Source organism: Mesocricetus auratus, unplaced genomic scaffold (assembly GCF_017639785.1).
Source record: "Mesocricetus auratus isolate SY011 unplaced genomic scaffold, BCM_Maur_2.0 Super-Scaffold_100006, whole genome shotgun sequence".
Lineage (NCBI taxonomy): Eukaryota > Metazoa > Chordata > Mammalia > Rodentia > Cricetidae > Mesocricetus > Mesocricetus auratus.
This window is the reverse complement of record NW_024429190.1, coordinates 69,369,328-69,387,785: the sequence shown is the minus strand read 5'-3', so window position 1 is coordinate 69,387,785 and position 18,458 is coordinate 69,369,328. Positions and strand designations below refer to the sequence as shown.

Below are 18,458 nucleotides of genomic sequence, written 5' to 3'. Positions count from 1 at the left end.
CAAGGAAAACGGCAAGTCCATTCGAGTTCCCCAAGCTTGGCCCATAGTAGGCCCGCAGCACGGATCCGCCCCATAAAGAAAGCGGGTGAGTGAACCGGGAAGGGCGAGTCAGTTCCCGGGACTATCGCGCCGCCTGCAGGGAGAGGTTGCAGGCGCGGCGCCCGCCGAATCGCTGGAGCCGCTGCAGGGCACATGACTGGTGGCCTCCGCCAGGCCCCGCCCGCTTCCCCAGCGCAGTCGCCCGCCGCCGCCGCCGCCACTGCCGCGGGGTTGCTGGCGAGCCCCACCGGCCCGCGTCACCGCTCTGCACGCCCCCTGCACCTCCCTGGCGGCCCAAGAAAGCGAAACCCAGGCGGCCCCGGCAGCCGCGATCGTGCCGGCTTGGTGATCCGAGGGCCGTGCTCTCGCCGCGCGCAGCCTCCAGAGCTGTGCCCACTGCGCGGGCGGCGGCTGACCCGGCACCGGGAGGGCGCGGGAACCGCAGGGCCCCGGGGCTTCGGGCGACAACTGTGCGGCCTTGGCGGCGACTCTTTCCCGCTCGCAGTTGGGTCGCGGGCCCGACCCGTGAGCCACGCGCAGTATGGGCAGATGCTGCTTCTACACGGCGGGGACACTGTCCCTGCTGCTGCTGGTGGCTAGTGTCACGCTGCTGGTGGCTCGAGTCTTCCAGAAGGCGGTGGACCAGACAATCGAGAAGGTGAGGCAGGCTGGGCGTGTGTGTGTGTGTGTGTGTGTGTGTGTGTGTGTGTGTGTGTGTGTGTGTGTGTGTGTGTTCGCGCACGCGTGTCTTTCCGGGCCATCCTCCCACTGCGGACTCTTGCGTGGGGAGAGTCGTGCTGGCACTGACCCTGCAGAACACAGCCCTCATTTGACCCTGTGTCCCGGGCTTGGCAGGATGGGGAGGCTTGAGGTGACTGTTCCCTTTAACCCGTAAGTTTTCAGATCTTGACTTTTAAGAAAGCTTTGCACTTACGTTGTGGTTAGCATTTCTCCCCACCCCTCCTGGCACCCACTCAATCTGAGCCCTGTTTTCCTCGCTCTCACGAAGAAACAGAAACGCATAAAAGCACCGCAGAAGAGGCAGGTTTTGTTGGCTGCCCGCCCGGCCTTTGAAGTGGAGTGGGGCTGAGGATGAGAAATGGGTGAGAGTTCTATTGTGTTCTTGACTTCCTGGGCAGGGTAGGGCAAGGCGGTTGGCAAACAGGCCAGGCGTTTTGAGTGGGTGACATTTTACCCATCACAGTCAGTGCTTGGTGGCTTTGTGTCTCGCAGACAGCCTTGTCGCCTTGTCTCTGTTTCATCCTTGCTCTTCTCAGACATTACTTGGGGGTGGGTGCCTTTAGACACCTTAAGGATCTGGACTTGTTTCTCAGAGCAGATGATTGGGGCTGCAAACCTGGTCATGTGGGAGACTCCATCCTGGGACTGCCCTGTCATTCCTTTCTTATACCCTTTCACCCACATCCACCAAGCAGAGTGGAAAGAGGAACAGGAGAGAGCTGTTAGGATCACTCTCTCCTTTAAAAATGCTTGGACATACAAATAAACCTCTGGAGTATCGTTCTCATTAGCTTACTTATGCATGATGTTCTGCTGGTCCGTATTGCTGTCTCCCAGGTACAAAGCTTAGGCTTGGTCTACTGGAAAACGGCATACTCCAGTTATTCCAGATGGCCGTAGGTGAAGTCCCTAAGCAGATTTCCACCAATAACCAGTTACTTGGAATCTGGCAATAAAGACTTTCTTTTAAAGTATCAATGCAAAACTCCCTTTGAGTTTTAATGAGATGGCATTGCCAAGAGAAGACCAGGCCCACTGTGTAAGAGTCTCAAAGACCGTTGTTTCCCCGAGCGAGCCTGGGTGTTCAAGGACAAAAACAAACCCTTTCTCTATGCCCCACATCTAAATTCATGGCTAGTCTTAGACTCTTGCTTTGGTGGCTTGAGCTAAGAGACACAACAGTCAGGATATTTTTTGGGGGGAGGGTCTGGTAGGATAAGTGGTTCTCCTAGTACCCCAGCTGTAACCACTCTTGATTCTTTTGAATTCAGTTTCATCCACAGAGGGGTATGTGGGAAGCAGCATTATAGGACTTGAGTTTCTGTTGGCCACAGTGGGAAGCCACCTGGCTGATAAGTGACCGTACAGGGGACTTACAGAGCTGCACCATAGACCGCAGCTCCAGAGCGGTGCTCCATGTGGTGTCTGGTGGGAAGGAAATGGGCTAGTTTCAGCAGATGGTTTAGGAGATGTCTTAGGTCAACTATAGGTTACCAGTGTGCACTTGCCTAGGTGTCTGTAGGGTCAAACCACGCGGAGGAAAGGACCAGGAAGGACCGCACAGCTGAGAAGTGCAGGGAATGGATGTTGTCTCCATGTGGTACCATTGAGTCATCAGGGACTGCTTGCTGAATCTTGTAGATTTTCCTTTTCAGGCAGTCTGGCTGTGTAGCCCAGGCTGGTCCTTGAGCACATAGCGCCTGTCACAGACTCCCAGGTGCTGGGATCACAAGTATGTACCACCACACGTGACTCTGTTAATCTTTTTTTTCCCCTTGGGGGGGGGGTCTCATGTAGCCCAGGCTGGTCTCAAACACTACAGAGCTGAGAATGACCTTTGAACTCCTGACCCTCCTGCCTCCATGTCCTGAGAGCTGGGGTGACAGGTGTGCTTTGCCACACCTGGTTTATGCAATGCTGTGATCAAACCAGGGTTTCTTGCATGCTAGACAAACACTCTTCACCTCCAGCCTATAATATTTGTATTCATGTTTCCTTGTCTGTAGGCACTGACAATAATGACTGCGGTTTTTAGAAACACTGTAAGAATTTCCAAGAAAAGCTTATGTCCTCCCCCATATAGCCAGTTTTTAATGAAATGATAGCAATTGTGAGAAACTGTATGAGATTATGAATCGGATACCCTGTGTTCAAATCCTAAATGTGCCGCTCTCCACCTTTAACCTTGGGCAAGTGACTTATCTTCTCTATGCCTCAATGCATTTCTTGTACAAGTGCAGATGGGAAATGTAAGCTATCCTGGACAGCCAGCTGTATTTCCATGAAGCTCATGAAGTATAAGCTTGGGTCCTTTGCTCGCTTGCACAGGTCCTTCCAAAGTCTGTGTCCATTTTTTTTTCCTTCCCAGGAAGGGCCCTTTGAACTGCAGAAGCCTCAAGCCTCTTAAAACCTGGATCTTGTAGGCTAAGCATAGAGCACTTAGACATCTCACAAGGACTGGGTGATCAATATGTGGCCACCCTCATTGTTTCCAATAGTATTTCTTTGGGGTAATTGATTCATAAGTTGACTTTAATGTAGCTGTGACATAATCCACTCAGATGCGCCAGTTCTTACTGTTTTCCTTTGAAAATGGTCTGTGCCCCAACTTGTGTAACATGAAAAAGAGGAATGGAAAAAAGGTAGACCTTCAAACGCACCAGGTTAGCCAATTGCAGGACGCTTAGTGAGATAATTGTTATACAAATTCATCTCAGAGATGTGGAGATGACTTAGTAAAATAAAGTGCTTGCCATGCAAACCCAGGGACCGAATAGCTCCTGCACCCACATAAAAGGCTGGATAGGGTAGCATGCACCTGTAACCCCAGCATTCTGAAGGCAGAGAGACAGAAGGATCTCTGGGGACTTCTGTCCAGCAAGTCTGGCCAATCGGTGAGTTCTAGATTCAGGGAGAGACCCTGTCACAAATAATCACACACATAAAGAGATTAGGTTGAAAAAGACATTCAACATTGACCTCCATTGTCCACATGCATGTGGACATGTACACATGTAGTCACATATATAGCCCCGTACACCCCCCCCACACACACACACAAAGAAAGAAAAGAATTTATCTTGAAAGGCCAGTGTCCTTGAGTTCTAGATTGACACAGCAGACTGCAGTGAGACTTATTTAGTGGATGGAGTGGTTATTGGAACTAAATACCCCAGTTGCCTGCTGCATGGTATGAGCAAAATTTAAACACAAGTGTTGGTTGGAAGTAATCAAGTTTATTCGAAGCCAGCCTTGAAGAAATTAGTAGGATCAGTGCCTCAGTGGTCTGTCTTGGGGACTTTTATGGGAGACAGAGGGGATGGAAGGGACAGTGAGGCTGCAACTGAGCAGCGTCTTTGAAGGTAGGGCCTGTGTTTTATCCAGAGCTTCACAATAGACCTTGAAATGTGTGTGTGTGTGTGTGTGTGTGTGTGTGTGAGAGAGAGAGAGAGAGAGAGACAGAGAGAGACAGAGAGAGACAGAGAGACAGAGAGACAGACACAGCCACAGAGTGTGTGTGTGAGAGAGAGAGAGAGAGAGAGAGACAGAGAGAGAGAGAGACAGACACAGCCACAGACACAGAGAGAGACAGAGAGACAGAGAGAGTCCGTCTCACTATGTAGCCCTGGATGGCCTGTGTCTTAGTTAGGATGTCTCTTGTGAAGAGACACCATGATCATAGCAACTCTTATAGGAAAATACTTAGTTGGGGGCTGGCCTGCAGTTTCAGGGTTTAGTCCATTATCATCGTGGAGGGAAGCGTGGCAGTGTCAGGCAGACACGGTGCTGGAGAAGGAGCTGAGAGCTCTGTCTTGATCCACTGGCAGCAGGGAGAGACGGTCCCACTGGTTGTGACTTGAGCATATATAAGACCCCCAAAGCCCTCTTCCACAGTTGACACACTTCCTCCAACAAGGCCACACCTACTCCGGCAGGGTCACACCTCCTAATAGTGTCACCCCGTATGGTCAAGCATTCAAACCCGTGAGTCTATGGGGCCATACCTCTTCACACCACCTCAGCACACCAATGAACAGTGTTTCTCCATGCTCTCTGCTCCAGTTTCTGCTCCAAGATCCTGCCTTGGGTTCTTCCCCCAACTTCTCTCAATGATGGACTATGATGTGGAAATATAGGCCAAACAAATTTTTTGGTCAGTGTCTTATCACAGCAACAGAAAAGTAACTAGAACAAAGAGTTCCTTCAGCCAAAGGATTTTAGAGGGCCGAAAGGGCAAAAGTCAGGGCAGTTTCAAAGGAGTGGCTGTTACGGGACCCAGGCATTCTGGGCCCCACTAATGACTGCCTTATCCTGGGAAACCATGTTGTCACTGGTTCAGTTCTCACTTGCGGATGAGGTGTAGAAACATCTTGCTCCTCTTCAGCTCCCATACACTTCCTGGGAGTGCCAAGGCATCAACAAAATCTTCTTTGGCAAGCATTCGAGGCTTCCCGAAGACAGATCTACAGAGATCTGCAGACTGTTTTCCTTGAGAACCAGGTGCTGTGATTGCACAGTCAAACCAACACTTAGGAGGTGGAAGCAGGGAGGTCAGAGTTCAAGGTTATCCTTAGCCATATAGGTTCAAACCTGGCTGGAGCTGAATGAGACCCTGTCTCAAAAAATAAACACAAATGAACAAACCACTTTTGTCTCAGAGAGCCTGGAAGGACGCGACTTGACCTTGTATTTATTCCGTAGCCCAGTCCATCACTTTGATACCCAGCATAATGCCTACTGCACTGTAGGTGCATGATTATTTAATTTTCTTCCTTGCTGGGTCCTAGTACACACTGAACAAGCTATCACTGTGCTACACCTCCAGCAGTTAATATAATCTTTAAGGACCTTTTCTTGCATATTGACGTCATTTCCCTAGTTACCTCCATTCAAAGAACATGGAGCCGGGACTGTGGCTCAGTGGTAAAATACTTGATTGGCATGGTGAAGGTCCTAGATTCAAGCCCCAGACCAGGAAGGAGAAGGGATCAGGACTTAGTGCTAAGAGATACAAGTATAACAGTAAATGAGACAGAGTATCTGTCCAAAGTTGAGAAGGTTTAGACTCTTAGTCTAAGCTTTTTATTTTGGTTTTATTTAAAAACAAAACAAACAGTTGAGATTGCTTTGTTTGCTATTTTTGCTTCTGGGAGCCAAGTTGCTTGTCTAAAGCCCAGGGAAAAGGTAGGAGCTTGGTCTCCTGATGGCAGCCGCTGTTTTCCCACCTTCAGGACGACCACATTCCATTGCCTGAGATTGCCCAGCCTGGATTATGAGTACTTGATGCTCTGGAAGAAGGATTAGCAGCCTCTTCCTCCAAAACACTGTGGATTGGATAATGAATGCTGTGGCTACGTCTCAGTCTCGTCTAGCCCCCTGCTACACTGTCTTCCCATAATCCTGCTGCTGCCTTGTCTTGTTATGGGGGGAGGGGGCACACGGTAAGGAGCTGAGACCCTTTCAAGCAAGAGGACTTTTTTTTTCTTTCTATAAAGCTGCAAAGGGGAGCTCTTTGAAGCTCGGGTTACAAACGGCCCCGTCAGGTGCCCTGAGAATATGACAGAAATTGGGAAGGCAGCAGGGATCCAGCTTCCTTTGCTTACTCATCCTGCCCGAGCTGTTTACTGACCTGGCTGGGGCTTCCCCCACCTCCTGTGGCTTTCCAGCTGCCGAACCTCCCAGGGGCATGCGCATTTCTCAGTTTCTTCTTTGTGATTGGCTTTCTGCTCCGGGAGGACTCAGAGCTACAAGCAGGCAGTGTTGTTAATTTCCTTAAATGATTCTTGACTCCCAAGTAGCGTTCTCTTCTCTTCGAAACACGATCTTGTCAAAGCTTCAACCTCTTCAATCCGTTGTCCACAAGTGAACTCATACTTGCCGGTTATGACAGTGGAGTAGACAGTGTTGTTCCTAGACTCTAAGGAGCTACAGTGTCTTTTACAGAGGTGGAATGGAAACCAAACCTTGCCCAGACGTGCCGAGGCAGGCTCATTAGGCAGTACCAGGTTAAGGAGCTGGGGTAGTGATGGGTTTAGCCCATCTTCATTCCTTGAGATGGGAATTCTGGCTGAGGACATTGTTTCTAATACTGCCATTACCCGGCACATTTACATGAAAAGAAATAGGGGTGTAGGAGGGTTCTTATCTATGGGAGTCACTTTGCTTTATTGTTCAATAAAGTGCCAAGTTTCGTTCTGTCAGGCCAGAGCCAAGGGGCCATCTGGTCTGCTAGACATTCACTGGCTTCATGGAGATGAGTCAGCAGGTGGGAATAAGCTCATTAATGGAAACTTTGGATGTTGGCCAAGTGAGACATTTACGACCCATATCTTCAAATGGGTACACACACACTCACAGAAAACAAGAAAGGGGCTGTTTTTAGTCAATGCTAGGAGCCCATCAGAAGCAACCGAAGGAAAACACTGTCTTATTGCTTGCAGCAGGATGTCATGTAGACCAGGCTGGCCTTCAACTCACTGTGTAGTTGAGGACAACCTCAAATCCTGCCTGCTCTTCCTGCGCCGGGCCACGCCCAGCAGTTTGCTTTCTCTTTCTCAAAGTACTTTCTGGATGCACTTACTTGTTTAGCAGGTGTTAACTGAACGTGACCCACTTGCCAGGCAGAGTGCTGAGAGCTATGCATGTAAACAGTCAGCGAGCTGTGCATATAAAAGCGGTGAATGAGGTCCCTGCCGTTAGAAAATTGTCTTCCAATTCAAACTTCTGGTCCCTTTACATTCTTAGTCATTAAGGATTCCAGAGAACTTGTATACTTTTGTTTCTGTGGGTCGTGTGCACTGATGCTTACAGTAACAATTAAACCAAAACTAAAGATGTAGAGATGGCTCAGTGGATAACATGCTTGTTATGTATAGAGACCTGAGTTCGAATCCCCGAACTCCTACAAGGTAGGGATGGTAGTGTACTCCTCTAATCCCAGTGTTCCTACAGCAAAACAAGTGGTGGGCACTTGAGAATCCACGGAGACTCAAGCCAGGTGGCCTGGCACATGACAAACAACAAAGAGACCCAGTCTCAAAGTAGGTGGAAGGCAAGGACCGACACTTAAGGTTGTCCTCTGGCCATACACACACAGACACACAGACACACAGGCACAGACACACAGACACAGACACAGACACAGACACACACACACACACACACACACACACACACACACACTCACACACGCATGCGCTATGGCAGGTATTTGCCCATACCCAGACACGAAGAAATGCAGGAACAAACAATATGCTTATTAAAGTTCTTGGATGGATGGTTAGATAAAAATTTTGTCTTTGGAAGGATTCTGTTTGCTTGTTGTGTGGTTTTACATTCGATCCCACCCTGCAACTCTGTAGGACAGACCTGAATGGTTTCTCTCTTTAAAATCTGGACACTTGGGCTGGAGAGATAGCTCAGAGGGTAAAGAAAGGTGTTTGTTGTGCGAGTTTGGTAACCTAACCATAACCCCCAGAGCAATGGGAAGGTGCGAGGCGAGAACCAACTCCATGAACTCGTCCTTTGAGCTCCACATGTACATCCTAGCATGTGCCGCTTGCTTCTTCATACACATGTACCATAAACAAACAAAGTAAAAATTGGAGACTTTATCTAGAGATGCTCTTTTCCATCCTCTTCAGACACACCAGTGCTCTGCAGTGCAATCCCCACCGAGCCCTGCTGTCTTAACCCACTGTTTCTTACACAAGACCGGTGGCTTCCAAACAACAGAATACCTTTCTCATAGTTCTGGGGTTGGGAAAGCCAACACACTGACAGACTTATCCCCTGGTAAAGAATGATAAGGGTTCAAAGGCTTATTTGGGGGTTGTAGTTTGAGGGTTCAGCCTCTAGGAGAAGGGAGGGCAAGGTAGCAAGAACAGCTCTGAGCTGTAGCCTGTGTGTGCCGACTGACCACGCTGTAGCCACAATCAGGAAGTCGAGAGAGATGAACACTATCACCTGTCTTGCATTCCCTTTTTCTCTAACCTGAAACTCCAGCCTCAGCCTCAGGATGGTGACACCCACGTAAAGCGTGGGCCTCCCCTTCTCACTTAAACTCTGACCTCACAGACACACCACCAGTGTATTTCCTACCCGACTTAAGTCCAGTGCGGCTGATAAATGAAGATTAGTCATCACAGGCATTCATCCTATTCACGAAGGCTGTGCTCCGTGAAGGTCACTTCAAAGCTTCACTTCCTGACACTGACACCTTGTTGGTTGAGGATTTCAACTTAGAGACAGGGCATTCAGCTCATAACACCTGCTGTTCTCACCCCTCTCTTGGCTCCCAATGTCTAGCAAATGTCCCTTGTCACCAGCTTGCTCTCTTGTCTTTCTTAGAAAACCCTACCAAAACAAATGGGAGATGGCTTGGGAGACTTAGATTTTTAATGAACGTGGGCAAAGGCTTGTTTCTGTGCAGAAGTGAATACTGTTCTGGTTTGACAGTGGCAGACCCACGGCCCATTTCTCTCGCTACCCTCCCCCATTGCCCCTTCCACCCTGAGTTTTATATTTTCCCAGAGACAATTAATGCTAATGTCATCAGTCACCTCAAGTCCTGGTTTTTAAGATGACTTTTTTAAATCAACAATTCAAATTATTTATGGTATACAATGATGTTGCTTTTTAATGTGTATGCAACGGGGAAATCCAAGCTATGTAACCCACGTATCACCTCATGTACTTAAGTGTGGGATAGACTAGAACAGTTTAAAAACCTACTCAGCTATTTTCAGGTAGAACGTACCTACAGTGGCGTTAATTACAGTCACTCTGTTGGACAATAGGCCTCTTATCTGATTGAAATTTGTGTTTTGACACTTTTCTCCTCTACCCTCCACCCTGAAAGCCCCGTTGAAAGGGACACTGTATGTCTGATAATGGGAGATGAGACAGACAGTAAGCATGGCCCATACGTAAGATACAATCACAACCAAACAGGTTTGAAATGAGGTGGACTGCCCAGGTTACACACAGAGAACGCTCAGTGTTCCCATAGCTGTATTTCTTATTTAGTTCCATCTTAAATGCGTTTTTTCTCACCCTCTCTGCGGCTCACTGCAGACCCTCCCCACACATACATATTCCCAGCTTTGACTGTGAGGAACAATGGATACCATGGTCTGAAAGCTGGTGTCTCTTCCAGAGCTCGGTGCTGAAACCCTCACTTACTAGTTTCGTTTCCTTCTGGAAGCCACCCTTCCCTGTTTGGACCTACAGTTCTCAACCTTGGTTGCAGTTTCTGATCACCCTTGACCTTTTGGAAATACTTCAAGGAGTGTTTCCTAGCAGGAGTTTGTCTCAGTGTAACTATTCTACCATGATGACGGCTGTGTAATTTATAGACAGGGCAACAGTTTGCCAGTGAGGAAGCATTTGAAACTGAGCTGTCAGCTTTCATTAGCTAAAATTGTGACAGATACAGTCACACCAGAATGAGTTAAATGATGACACAAAAATGGTGACTGCCAGAATATTTGTTTCCAATTTAAAGTCAGGAATCAGGGGGAAAACATTAATGGCAGATTTTTTTTTATCCTTTTGGTAGAAGTAGTGAAAATTATTTAAATTGCAGGAGTCTGTCTTGGGTTCGCTTAACTTAAGGGAGCAGTTTTTAAAAACAAAACCAACTGGTGTTTTGATATTTGGTGAGTTTTACTAATCTGGAATCCAAAGAAAGCTACACACACTTTTCAGCCAGGTTTTCAAAGTTGGCTGCCTTAAATGTGGGTGAATGACAATGTGGATGCTTGAGTTGTGCTTAATTATTAAGGAGCCTTCTATTGAACCCGCAGCATCACTGGTGGTGCTCTTGAGCCTAATGGTTTCCTTAAAAGTATTTCTGATTCCGTCAAACCTGACGCAGGTCCCCAAGTGCTTATTTTTATCATTTGGATGTGGATTGCCCTGGGACAGCTGGTTCAAAAGCTCTGCTGCTCTTTCCCAAAGGTCACTGCCCCACAGTGCTTGGTAGAGAAGCTAATCCAGCTACATCTGACTTTCATCAGGCTTGTCCCCAAATTCAGGACAGGGTCGCCGTTCTCCTTCCTCTGACCTGCTTTCCATGGATTCCAGGTTCTGTTGTTTGTGAATTCTGCCAGCTTCATTGGCAACTTTGTAAAACAAACCAAAAGTATACTTTTCTTGTAATTTAAGATGTTACTTTTCCACTATTAAATAAACAAAATTTCAAACCTCTTTAGGCTAGTATTGGAGGAGTATGCTCAATGATGATGCTTCTGGAAGCAGCTGACAACGTGAGTTCATGAAAATCTTGATCAAATAATTCCAAACCTGGCGTCTGATTTGAAGAAATTAATAGGGTTGGTGAGATGGCTCTGGGGGTAAAGGCACTTGCCTCACAAGCCTGCCTGTATTTGATTCTGGAAGCCTATATAAGGATGGATGGAGAGAAATGACTTCACAAAGTTTTCCTCTGACCTCCATGTGTTTACTGTGACACATGCAACATCCCTCCCAACCATGTATAAACACACACAATATTGAATTGATTAAAAAGTAATTAGTCAATAACTTAGACAAAGATGTTCTAGAACATTCCATGCAGGACAGAAATGAATACAAGTCCAAAAGAGAATGGCTAGATAAGTTGATTGGCCACTATATAACAGATAAGTACACGGACAAATATTGCTTCTAAAACTCAATGAGGATAGTTTATATTTTTTTCTCAAAATGTACATATGTATGATTAGATTTTAAAATATCAGAAGGAGGGACTAGAGAGAGCCTCAGCAGGTAGGAGTAATGGCTGCTCTTTCAGGACCTGGGTTCTGTTCCCAGCGCCCACACGGCAACTCACAGCCACCTGTAACTCAAGTTCCAGGGGATCCAATGTATTCTTCTGGCTCTGCTGGCTCTAGTCACTCTCCTGGTACAGGTATATACATGCAGGCAAAACATAGATGCACATAAAATAAAGACAATTTTTAAAAAGATTAATATTTTCAAGAAGAAACGCTAATAGTGGGAAGGTGTTATGTTTTCTTTCCTGGTTTTCTTGTTTATCTGTGTGTGCATACACATGTGTGCATGGGCATATGTGTGCCCTAAGGCACACATGTGACATGTTCGGCTTGTGTAGCTTAGAGGAGAAGTCTTAAGGAGTTGGTCCTGTCCTTGCACATTGTTTTGAGGCAGTGTCTCTCTCTTCCTATTGCTGTTTTGATGGCATCCAGCTTTGTATGTGGGTTCCCGGGCTTGAGCTCAGGTCATCAGGCCTGTGCATTACAGTACCTTTGCTCACTAAGCTAGCCTCTTGGGTCTAGCTATGATAGCCAAGGCTGGTCTTGAACTCCTGATCCTCTTGCCTCTGCCTTCCAAGTGCTGAGATCATAGGTATGGGCCATCGTGACTGATGACTTCCTGTAACTTCTATTTTTTTAATCAAAATTTTATTATAAGAACTTTGCAAATAAAAACTTTTTTATTAGCTAAAGTTCCTAGGACAGCAGGGTGTCCTGGGCAGGGAGAGAACAAAGTACCATTTTCCTGATTTTAGGTGGCAGCCTCATTAGAAGCTCACACGGTTCCTCCCTGCACATTTGTAGTTTGCTTGTTTGTTTGTTTGAATTTGCTGTGTCAAATGTCTCTTCTAAATCTGATATGACCAGACACATTGCTATCTTAGGCAAGAGGGAGTCTTGCTTACAATTCTGTGTGACATTTGTGTCCTTAAACTAAGTTTCATCTTGAGAACACAGCTTCTTTCTGTTGGGAGCAGGAAGGACTTCACTTTGTAGCTTTGATGAACCGAAAAGTAAGTTCTCCTGCCTTAATAGTTAGTTTGGCTTTTGTTCCTGATTCAACACTTTATAACAAGGGATTTGTCCCAATATTTCTTTTAGTGATAGTTCACAGGATTGTGTTTTGAGAAAACTATCCCATTCTACCTGGCTAAAATTAACAAGCACTATCCAACATCATTCGTGAAACTGATTTAGGACCTTATGCTGGTTTTTAATTCAGTCTGACAAACACAGCTTGGCTAATTCAAGGTTTTATCTGGTGCTGTCACTACCACAGCAGAGTCCTCTGTGATGGGCAGCAGTTGTTTCCATGTATGGCTTTATGTTTAGAATGGCACAGGGCAGCTGTGACAGCAATACTGGTTTTTTGTATCTGGCGGAATGAATGACTTACTGTGCTAGGCGTTCTCTGGACTTGAGGTTGTTATTCATTCGTCAACACTGCTTTTGCAAACCAAGCTCTTGGCATTGCACTGCCGATGCCTGTGTATCTGGTACAAAACTAGAAGGTTCGATCAATGGGGACACACTTTCTGGCGGTTCCCTTCCTTTCTCTGGATACATGAGCTACGGGGGCTCTGAGCTTCCGTTCTTCTTCTCTTAGGTACTTACACACCAGTGGAGTGGATGGAGCTCAGCATGACCTCTCACAGCCACTATACTTCCCTTTCCTCAAGAACTCAGGGTGACTGCCTGGGAAACTCAGAGTCCAAGGATTTATGCTTTCTCTGTTGTCTTTATGGTTCCCTCTAGGGTAGGGTTGCTAGATATAAAACAAGATGCTTAGTCTAGTTTACATTCCAGATAAACAAAGTAGTTGTTTCAGTATGTATTTGTGTGATGATACCATTCAGTTCCAGGTATCAGTTGTTACTGCGTGGCCATATCTCTCTAAAACAGGCGTCATCATCATCATCATTAGTGTAAATATTTTAGTGTAAGTTGCAGATATCACAACACTGTGTCCCTAGATCCTCCAGTATGCCTCTGTTAAGACTAAACCATTTTCTGAGTCGGAGAAATTGCTTAGTGGTTAAGAGTACTGGCTGCTCTTTTAGAGGACCTGGGTTTGATTCCCAGCATTCACATTGTGACTTACAACCATCTGTAACTCCAATCCTACTGAATCCAATGTTCTTGTCTGACCTTCTTAGGTACCAGGCATGCATGTAGTATAACAGTACAAATATAATTTTTAAAAATTGAAAAATATTTAAAATATTAAATTATTTTCTATGAAGCTTGTATAATATCTGGGACATAATTATACTTAAGAAATTGTTTTCAGCCGGGTGTTGGTGGTGCATGCCTTTAATCCCAGCATTCGGGAGGCAGAGACAGGCGGATCTCTGTGAGTTCGAGGCCAGCCTGGTCTACAGAGCGAGTTCTTGGACAGCCTCCAAAACAATACAGAGAAACCCTGTCTTGAAAAAAACAAAGAAAAAAAAACCAAACGAACAAACAAAACAAGAAATTGTTTCCATGAAACTCAGTTGCTGAATCTGGTTATTCCACCAGAGTGTGAGGTAGGCAAACGCTGGCTTTGCCACATTGCAGTCCAGGGCTTGTCCAGGCTTGACTTAATGTACTGGCTTTGTAACTTGGGAACATCTGTGCTGCTGTGCCCGTGTCTACATGTTTCCTTTCATTTTTCTTTTTGGTGCTTGACTCCGACACAAATCGGAAAACTAGACATTCTTATCTTGCAGGACTTACACTAAATCTCAGAAGCAATGAGGCCCCTAAGGCAGCCCCAGACTCTGGCAGGGGCACAGTAGTAGGCAGCTGGCAGTGGTGGCAGTGGTGGCTGTCCTGCAAGAGCTGAACTCAGGAAAGGATAAAAATAAAGGTGAAACTGTTTTAGAAATGTTGGCACCTGCATTTAAAACTTCCCTCTGCTCTCTCATTCCCCCTTGATCTCTCTCTCTCTCTCTCTCTCACACACACACACACACTCACACACACACAGATACACAGACAGACACACATACACACACAGAGACACACATGCATACACAGACAGGCACACACATACATCTACAGAAAGACAGGCACACACACACAGACACATACATACATAGATAGACAGACACACACACATACATAACAGGCAGACAGACAGACACACACAGATACACATACATACACAGACAGACAGACACACACACACACACACACACACACACACACACACACAAGGCCCAGGGTTTCTTCTGGGATTTACAGAGGGCTCCTTGACAAGATGCAGCCATGTGAGACAGAGGAAAGACATGAACAGTGCAGAAAATGGGGGAAGATTTAAATGCAATAAAAGAAGATAGGACAGTGTGTTTGGGTGGCATCAGTTCTGTTTTAGCCAAGCTGACCATGGGGAGAACACTAGGGTGTACCAGAGTCTGCTACCATCTGCGACCCAGGCAAGCTGGCAAGGACTGTTTCAATAGTTTTCAATTGCCTTATTTAAGGAGACAAGTCTTCTAAATGTTTATTTTTATCCCATACGTCAGAGACATGCTTATAAATGCCCAAGTAAGCTGACTTCCCCCCTTTCTGGAAAGATTTCTTCCCCCTTTCTTTCTGGAAACTCCCACTTTCCTTTGTACTTTGGGTTGCCTGAGCTGCATAAAACCAAGCAGGATAAGCCCAGCTGCTTACCCATCTGTTCAACTCTCACTGCGGAGTCTCTGGGGTCTGTAATTTGTAGATGATCTTCTTTAACAGATAAATGAGATAGACCCGGTGTCCTTTCTCCCTCACATTCTCCACACACCTCAGTGCTGGGCCATAGCTGGCCTCCAGGTGAGACCCTCTGCTCACTGATTCTGCCGCTCCTCGGCACCCCACTTTTCCCAACACCGCGTTCTCTAGCCTTGACCACGCCTCCTAGGAAAGCAAACTCTGCCTAACTCTAGAGACCCCACAGACATCACTACTAGCTTTTGCCATTTGCAATAGTCCTTTCTGTCCTTGCAATAATGTTTTCATTACTGTCCTCATCCAAGTCAGATTTGTATTGTCCATCCCCCCCCCCACCCGCCCTCATCCTTTGCTGGGAATTGAACTTAAGGCCTTCCACATGCTAGGCAAGGCAAAGCCCCACATTTACGTGCATGCTTTGTTTTTTAGGTGTATGTAGTTTTATGTTTATGAGTATTTTGCCTGCATATGGATGTGTACCATGTGTGCACGCCTGGTGCCCACAGAGGCCAGAGGATCTCCTGGAACTGGAGTTACAGACTATTGTGAGCTTCCTTGTGGGTGCTGGGAACTAAATCTGGATCCTTTGGAAGAGCAATAGTGTGCTTAACCACTGAGCCGTGTTTTTGGCTCCTCTTCCTCTTTCTGTTTAACCCTCTTGACCACTGTGCTACACTGTTGAACAGACATGTGGAAATTCTGGAGTACATTTCTGTACTGTTTGTGTTTTGTTTTGCTTTTGTCTTTGAGACAGGCTCTCACTATATAGCCAGATTGTCTCAAACTCGAGACAATCTTCCTGGCCCACCCACCCCAGTATTTGGTTTATAGGCATGGGCCACAACACACAGATGCAGCCCTTTCTGTTTTTACTTTTTAAATAAGATTAACTAATCTATTTTTATTTTGTGTGTGAGGTGTGTGTGCCTGTATGTGTCCATCTACAGGAGCTACAGTAGAACAAAGAGGCTACCAGGTGTCCTGCTTTTCGGTTTCTGTTTTTTTTCCCACGGGACAGCCTCTCACTGAGCTGGAAGTTCACCGTTTCATGTAGGCTGGGCCGTCCAGCTCCTAGGATCGGACTGCCGGTGCTGGGGTGACAGGCACGTGCACCCACGCCTATGTTTTTGTTTTGCTTTGTTTTTTTCTCTGTGGGACCTGGGGTTAGAAGTCAGGTCCCGATGCTTGCACAACAAGCCCTCTTAGTCACTGAGCTGTCTTGGCAGACTCCCTTCCTCTATTCTTGGAAAAGGAGGGTGAGCCTGGTGCTGCGTTGCTGACCTCAGCTGACTCCTACACAGAGGCAGCCCTTGCAGCTCCCCACTCCCACAGGGTGGGCTCTGTGTGGGAAAAGAAGGCCGGGTTAATGCTCACGCTGAGTTTACCTTGCAGCCTTGGACTTGAACTTGTCCCTCTGACCTTCAACGTGTTCACTAAACAAGCAGAGGAAAGACTACACACTGTAGGGATAAGAACACATGTAGCTTACATTCCTGGTAGTTTTTTGTTTTGTTTTGTTTTGTTTTTTTTTTTTTTGGTTTTTCGAGACAGGGTTTCTCTGTGGCTTTGGAGGTTGTCCTGGAACTCGCTCAGTAGACCAGGCTGGTCTCGAACTCACAGTGATCCGCCTGCCTCTGCCTTCCGAGTGCTGGGATTAAAGGCGTGCGCCACCAACGCCCGGCCTCCTGGTAGTTTTTAGGTGTTTTGTTCATACTTTCTGATAGACAGACTTCTAAAAAGGTATATGAAAGATGTATAGGAAGAAACGCTCTTTCAATTCAAATGTATGCCAAATTGAAATGGAAAAGTTGCTGGGTCCCAGATCCAGCTATGACGTAGGTGGAGAAAGACTTTTACCTTTCGGCTGTTAGAGCACACCTAGTCTGGTTTTCCTTTTCTAAATTTCCTGTCCTGTCTACCCCCAACTAGTTTAGGCTTGAGTTTAGGAGATAAAGATAGGCCTTAGCCAGCCATGTAATCCCAGGACTTGAGAAACTAAAGCCTGTCTGGACTGACTCAAGGCTAGCGTGGGTAACTTAGTGTTTCAAAACAACACTAATAATGAAGACTTTTTCTTAAGGGCTGGAGATACAGCTAGTAGTACAGTGCTTACCCAGTATCTATGGGGTGCTGAATTCAATTCCTAATACCTCACGGGAAAGAGAAGAATGAATCACAGAGCTCTTATATACCTGCCTGCATCACGGGTGAAGTTGACAAAGTTGCTGCCTGGGGTGGGAAATGGTGGAGGATGTGGGAACAAATGAAAAGAGTCAGCAAGCAGTCTTCTCCTGGACTTTGGAAGGTGTCACATAGTTTGTTTTTCAATGATTCTAGTCCATCAGCCTGACTTGGCAAGGTATAGGATAGAAATGGTGGTTGGACACCCTTTCATAACGTTTTCTGTGTCTTAGAGGATATCTCATTTATGCCTGAGTGGCCAAAGGTCACTTATTCTCATCACCTTGGCCAGCAGTAAGTCTCTGCAGGTACCTCTGTCCACTGCAAGAGGACGCGTCTCTGATAGCAGCCTTGCTTTCTGGGCATAGACATAATTATTTAGAAGGCAATTGGACAAGCATATCCTGTCCATTAAGCTAAAAACCACCGGTAGCTTCTGCAAGAGGACCCATGACCTGCCAGGTGTGGGCTTTTGACAGATTTACAGTGCCAGGCATGAATTCCCTCCTGGGGAGCAGGCCTCACATCCAAGCAGAAAGTGGTTGGTTACTCCCACAACAGGCTCGCCACTGTTGCACTAGCAGGAGCACCAGTCAATAGCATAGCATTCAGGGGCCACAGCTGAGTAAGACATTGGAGTTAGTTCTGCCCCCCGAAGTCTTCATCGCACCTTCTGGCGCCATCAGAGCCATCTAGCAGTGAGGAAGCTTCCGGCTCCATTCCATTTTGAGTTCTTCATCCTGTGACCCAAGCAGACGCTATCATTTAGTTCTGGTGGGCAACCAAGGGCAGTGGCTGTTGCCTGTGCTGCCTTGGGGGCCTCAGAGGCCTCCTAGATCAACAACTCATAGGGAGGTAGCCCACCCTGACCCTGGGATTCTCATTTACTAACCCCTGGCTTCTCTTCTGGGAGCAGCTTTGTCTACCCGTGCAGTGTGCTTCTTTTCCTAGTTTTTTGTTCTTTTTTTTTTTTTTTTTTGGTTTTACGAGACAGGGTTTCTCTGTATTGTTTTGGAGGCT

The 18,458-nt window shown here is 46.6% G+C and overlaps 1 protein-coding gene across 1 annotated transcript in view; it reads left to right on the top strand.

The window, feature by feature from the left end:
* The first annotated feature begins 580 nt into the window (after positions 1 to 580).
* Scarb2 (scavenger receptor class B member 2) overlaps positions 581 to 18,458 on the top strand; it is a 48,597-nt gene continuing 30,719 nt past the window's right edge. Inside the window, 1 exon segment of the mRNA NM_001281557.1 lies at positions 581 to 697. Within this exon segment, the coding sequence (NP_001268486.1) occupies positions 581 to 697 (117 nt within the window).